The following is a 5,700-nucleotide window of genomic DNA, read 5'->3' on the forward strand; positions in this document are numbered from 1 at the left end:
TATTTTCACTAAAATTTATCTGTAAATTAGGACCAGCCTAATATATAAGTGTGTGTGTTGTGTGGGGGGGGGGGGGCGTGCGTGCGCATGTGTGTGTGGGTACGTACGTGCGTGCGCGCATGTAATTTGATCGATGTTATATCACATCATATATTATATATTATGGATCGTATTTTGAATAGTCAAGCATGCTAGCTATTGAATGCACAGTTAATGCATCATACATATTTGATATTATAAAAACATGAATAACATACAGAAGACAAGTTTCTAAATAAATAGAATAAAACAATAAATATAATATGTGATGTCTAACAAGAATATCTCAACATGTTTAAAATAGTAGTTGTCATGAAACTAAGCCCAAACTCGTAAAGTTGCGTCCCAGCTTCCAGTAGATAGGGCAGTACCATCTGGAGAAACTCTTAGACATGAAACTCGATTTTCATGTCCATATAACAGCGCCACTCGTTGACACTTTAAAGTATCCCATACATTCACTGTGTAATCATTGTATCCGGCGAAGAGTAAGCGTCCACTTATACTGAGATCAACTGCATTTGCTCCGAATATTATACTTTCTTTTGCATACACCGCAACTTCTCTATCAGCACGTAGATCGAACAAGCGACAAGTAGCATCGTCTGAACCTGTTGCCACTGCATCGCCGCCTGGATGAAATCTTACCTGTGTACACAAATATTATAGATATAAAGAGAAAGTATGTAAATATCAATTAAAAATATGAATCCCTTAATTGACAAATAACATAAGTCCAAAATTAAGAAAAATGCGTTTGTTATAGAAATAGAAAATATTAAGAATGTTTTATCTATTAATTTAATTTACTTTTATTTTGTTTTTATATCCATAAAAAATAAAAATCAATTTTACATTATAAATAAAGTGACCATAAAAAAAGCTGGAATAATGACTTAAATCCAGCTTTTTTTTTACAATCACTTTATTTATGATGTAAAATTGATTTTTATTTTTTATGAATATAAAACAAAATAAAAGTAATTTTAATGGATAGATAAAACAAACATTTTTAATACTTTCTACTTCTATAACAAACGTATTTTTTCTAATTTTGGACTTATACTACTTATCAACTAAGGGACTCATATAATAATTACTTTTCAATCAGTAATGTTAAAAAGTTTGAAAAAATATTCAAATAATTTAATTGTAAAATGTAATTTATTACATACTGAATTAACGTCGGATTGATGTCCTTCAAAACTTTGCACACACTGGCCACTACGCATATCCCAAATTAAAACAAGTTTGTCACAACCACCAGACACAAACGTGTTCCCAGTTTCGCTTGGTGCTAAATCAATAGACATAACATCGCTGGAGTGTCCTTGAAAACTCTGTAACAATTGCCCACTCTCTACGTCCCACAAACCGCATGTGCTATCTCCGCTACCTGTTAAGATCTGCTGATCACTGTTAGGAAATGCGCAACATGACATATATGATGTATGTGTACCAACAGTCTTCTTGTGAGCCGAAACATCATCTTCCAGACTTAACTGATACACTGTAACTTTATTATCCAGACCTCTACAACATTTATATGAAATAATATATACAGTTATCATAAATCTAACTTAATATTTTTGTTTTTATAATATATAAATTTATTAAGATCTATTACAATTAATTAATATATACGCGCATGCAACTAAATCACCACTAGGACCATAAGCACATGCCATCACCCATCTGGTTGGCATACTGACAGCATGTTCTTTATTTGTTGTAAAAGCATCCCATATAATCATTCTTCCATCCTAAAATAATGAAGTAATATATATATATACATATATATATGTATATATATATATATGTATATATATACTATAGTTTATATAACAAGTAAAATAAAATGCTTGAGAAAAGAATTACCTGTGAAGAAGAAACAATATGACGCTTATCAGGAGACCAATCAGAACATAAAACTTTGGCTTGATGCCCTTTTAAGATACGTCTAGGTTTTACATTTATACAATTAATTGCTTCAAGTCTATCTGCTACACTGGCAACTGAAACAAAATGTGAAAAACATGATATAAAGGAATATATTGATTAGTATCAAATAAATCAATCATTTATTACGCTTACGTGTAATATCGTTTAATTTTTGTCGTTCATCCTCCAAGCGTTTTTTTAAGCATTCTGCTTCTTTTGCTAGCTTCTCTATATGTTCCAGCTCGGTTGCCGAGTCCATATTGTAGCTCTCACTTGCTGATCAACTCTTTGATATACAATAAATTTCACAAAAAGATGATCTTCTATACACTAAAATTACATGTATGTCAAAGTTGTACACATACACCTATATGTATCAACTCTAATATAAAATATATATGCATCTTTGCGACAATTCCCTTATAAGTCATAAATGATTCATTGTACAATCACAGCAATAGGCAGTTAATTGTTACTCAATTAGAATTATAAATATAATTTACTATGCGCGCGGAATGCCATTTTTTCACAAGCGAGAAGAACGGAGACTCATGAAATTCTGACAGACGCCGATATTGTTTCATGCGTTGAGGCTCTTTCTAATTCTTGCTCTTACTCGCTTATTGTGTGTTTGTTTTTAAAGGAAACTTGTCACACGAAGTAAACGAGGATAATCGATACAGCGCGGTTAGTGTTCCTTTTTCACGAGACGAAATAACGACGAAGTGCGCCGCCGCGCCGGTGCAATGACGCTTGATGATGTTTCTCTTCTATTTCTGCTGGCTTCTGTTCTATGCGCAATCCATTCCACTCAATACGCATTACGCCATCCGTAATCCATTCACGGCGTTCACCACCATTCATCACTGGCCTAGTTTCCACCGAGGATTTAAAACGAATCAGAATGTATGAACCAATCAACTAGTCGAGTATTCTCCTATTACAGTCGAACGACAAGGAAATGCTCGACTGTAATTGGTTGGTTCTTACATTCTGGACCTCTATTCTTGGGCTATGTTTCAAAACTTCCTCTCCGAGAAAAATTTTACTCGAAATATATAGTACACGTAACATATACTATATCCTATAAAATAAAATCTTCCTCGGAGAGGAAGAAATGTAGCCTTGAAAAGAAACGTATACAAAATTCTAGGAAAATACTATAGTATACATAACATATACTGTAGTATTTCCCTAGACTTTCGTATAGTTTCTTTTCAAGAATAGGGATCCTGATCCGATTTAAACCCTCGGTGAAAACTAGGCCATTGTTCACCATACACAAATCAGTCGCAATCATAATGGAAAACATTGGATGCTCCGATATTTATCTTAAATTATTTGTCTGTATTACAATTTTAAGATGCAGTTTCAGCGAAATGAAAAATATTCAATGAAGAATTTAATAACTCTAGCGTATCAGTAATATAATATTTCATAAATTCAAGTGAAATGCGAATAAAGAAAAGACAATCGCTTCATTAGACAGAAAATGGCGACAGAAAATTTATCTTCAAGTTTCTCCCTATTATGTACTTACATTAATTTTTCTATACTGACATAGGGCGGAATCCATTAGCCTGTCGCAGACTAAATTTCTGTAACAGTAACTTTAAGATGTAAACTTAAACTAATCAGGATACTACTTTAGAACTACATACTCTAACAGAAATAGAAATAGCAGTAAACTTATCCTTAAGGCGAGTTTTAATCGATTAAAATTCACTTTAATTCGAAGTTATGATTCGAATATACATGACCAAATAAAACCTCCGGTTGTAAAAATTACTAATTTAAATAATTTGTATTTCGTATGAATAGTTTTGAAGTGCTGAAAAGGTTTGTGAGTCATTTAATTAATTGTAATTAATTAATCATTTTTACTTATGTATATTTAGCCGAAAAAATTAACCGGAGGTGAATTAAACAACATTCTTATACGGAATCGTTTGTAATTCGTATAAAGAGTTATGAAGCAATACTATACATTAAAAACATTTGTGAGTCTTCCAAACATTTTTAATTAAATTTTTAAATGTATTTGACCGAAATATAGATTTAGGCGCTAGTCACGAAAATTCACAAGAATCGTAATATGCATTCTACAATAAGCCATTAATCATAAATTAGAAGTTAGAAGCTGGAAATTGACCAATCACAGTCATCAATTTTCAACTTTTAACTTCTGATTTATGTGCCACATAAAGTTTATGCCACAAAAATGTAAGGTCGTAACACGTAAGCAGTAAGGAAATCGTAAGATTGGATTTGCTACTGGCCTTACGGTCTCTACTGTGATTGGGCAATTCGCTTACTGATTACGTCTTACAGCCTTATGTTTTTATATGTGCTATGGGCTTAAGTAAATGTTAGGCCATTCTAATAAATCATTAGTCATAAATCAGAAGTTAGAAGTTGGAAATTGACAACTGTGATTGGTCAATTTCTATTTTCTAGCTTCTAACTTCTGATTTATAACTAATGGTTTATTGTAGAATGCGTGTTAGACTTAAATTGTAAACGTAAGTAACACACAAGCTTTCACGTATGACGTACAACTTATTACCGTCTCTCCAAGAAACGGCAATAAATCGTACGTTATACGCTAAAGCTTGTGCGTTACTTACATCTACAACTTAAGTCTCTAAGTGTTATGACAATTCTTGTGCTCAGACCTTTAGCATTTAGAGTTAAAATGGCGTCGAAGTATTATTCTAACCTGATTCTGTTAAAAGATCGAAAATCCATACAGGAGTCTGGAAGAAAAAAAAACCTGATTCTATTATCAAAAATGCCCGGTTGCTGTGTTAAAAATTGTAAAAACCACAGTAAAAGAGGCTGAAGTTTTGAATAAGAGACTCCGTATAATAAAAGGAACAGGAAACAGAGAACAGAGAATAAGAATTTCAACCTATCAGAAAGTGTGTATTCCACAATACATGATTTCTGATAGGTTAAAATTCTTATTCTCTGCTCTTTGTTCCTTGTTTCATTTATTATACGGAGCCCCTAACCGAGGATTATAGAGTCAAAATGGCAGTTCGCGGTACTTTATTAATCTAATGACTTTAACCACATTATTCTCGCAGTTTGCATGGTAGGTTATACTAATTTTATATGAAGTATGTTCCATTTTTCATGCAGTTTTAATGACAATTTACGTCTTCCTGTTACTGACAGAGCATGATGTCAAAGAATAATATCTCTATTCTTAGGTTATGGGTAATTCTTTTACAAATCGAACACCTGTCTGATCGACACCTCTTCGATTTGACTGAAACTTTTTTTACGGATTCTATGTCGAAAAAAAAGAGATACGTATCCGAGGAATTTTTTTTTATTCGCATATTTTCGATAATACAAGTGATCGAACATTTGAGAATGGCAAGTTTTTTGGCTTGGAGACTCATTTTCATAAATCCATAGGTCCGAATCTTTAAGAGCTACAAAATTTTCACCAATTGCACTTTTGTAGCTGAAGGACTGAACTGTAGGAAAAAAATTTTTTTTACAAAAAATACTAACAAATTTATATTGTTATTAACAATTTAATTGTTTAAATCGATTTTTAACAAACGCCCCCAAAACGAATCAAGTTTTTAGTATTTTTATCGCATTCTCCGTCAAATTTTACGTCAAAAACATGTTTTCAAAATATGGTACCTTTTCAATTATTATTGTTAAAATATTAATTTATATAGCGCGTAACGGCCAAAAAAA

At 32.2% G+C, this 5,700-nt stretch overlaps 1 protein-coding gene across 1 annotated transcript; it reads right to left on the reverse strand.

Moving 5' to 3' along the window:
• Window positions 1–6: 6 nt before the first annotated feature.
• LOC108747879 (guanine nucleotide-binding protein subunit beta-5) lies at window positions 7–2,803 on the reverse strand. The gene is made up of 6 exons (XM_018485768.1): window positions 2,484–2,803; window positions 2,134–2,310; window positions 1,918–2,054; window positions 1,684–1,802; window positions 1,215–1,572; window positions 7–687 (listed from the first exon to the last, which is right to left on the reverse strand). The coding sequence occupies exons 2-6, from the start codon at window positions 2,237–2,239 to the stop codon at window positions 358–360; spliced, it is 1,050 nt and encodes a 349-aa protein (XP_018341270.1). The 5' UTR covers window positions 2,240–2,310; window positions 2,484–2,803; the 3' UTR covers window positions 7–357.
• Between the last annotated feature and the right edge of the window lie 2,897 nt (window positions 2,804–5,700).

The sequence above is a fragment of the Trachymyrmex septentrionalis genome, unplaced genomic scaffold (genome assembly GCF_001594115.1).
Source record: "Trachymyrmex septentrionalis isolate Tsep2-gDNA-1 unplaced genomic scaffold, Tsep1.0 scaffold200, whole genome shotgun sequence".
NCBI lineage: Eukaryota > Metazoa > Arthropoda > Insecta > Hymenoptera > Formicidae > Trachymyrmex > Trachymyrmex septentrionalis.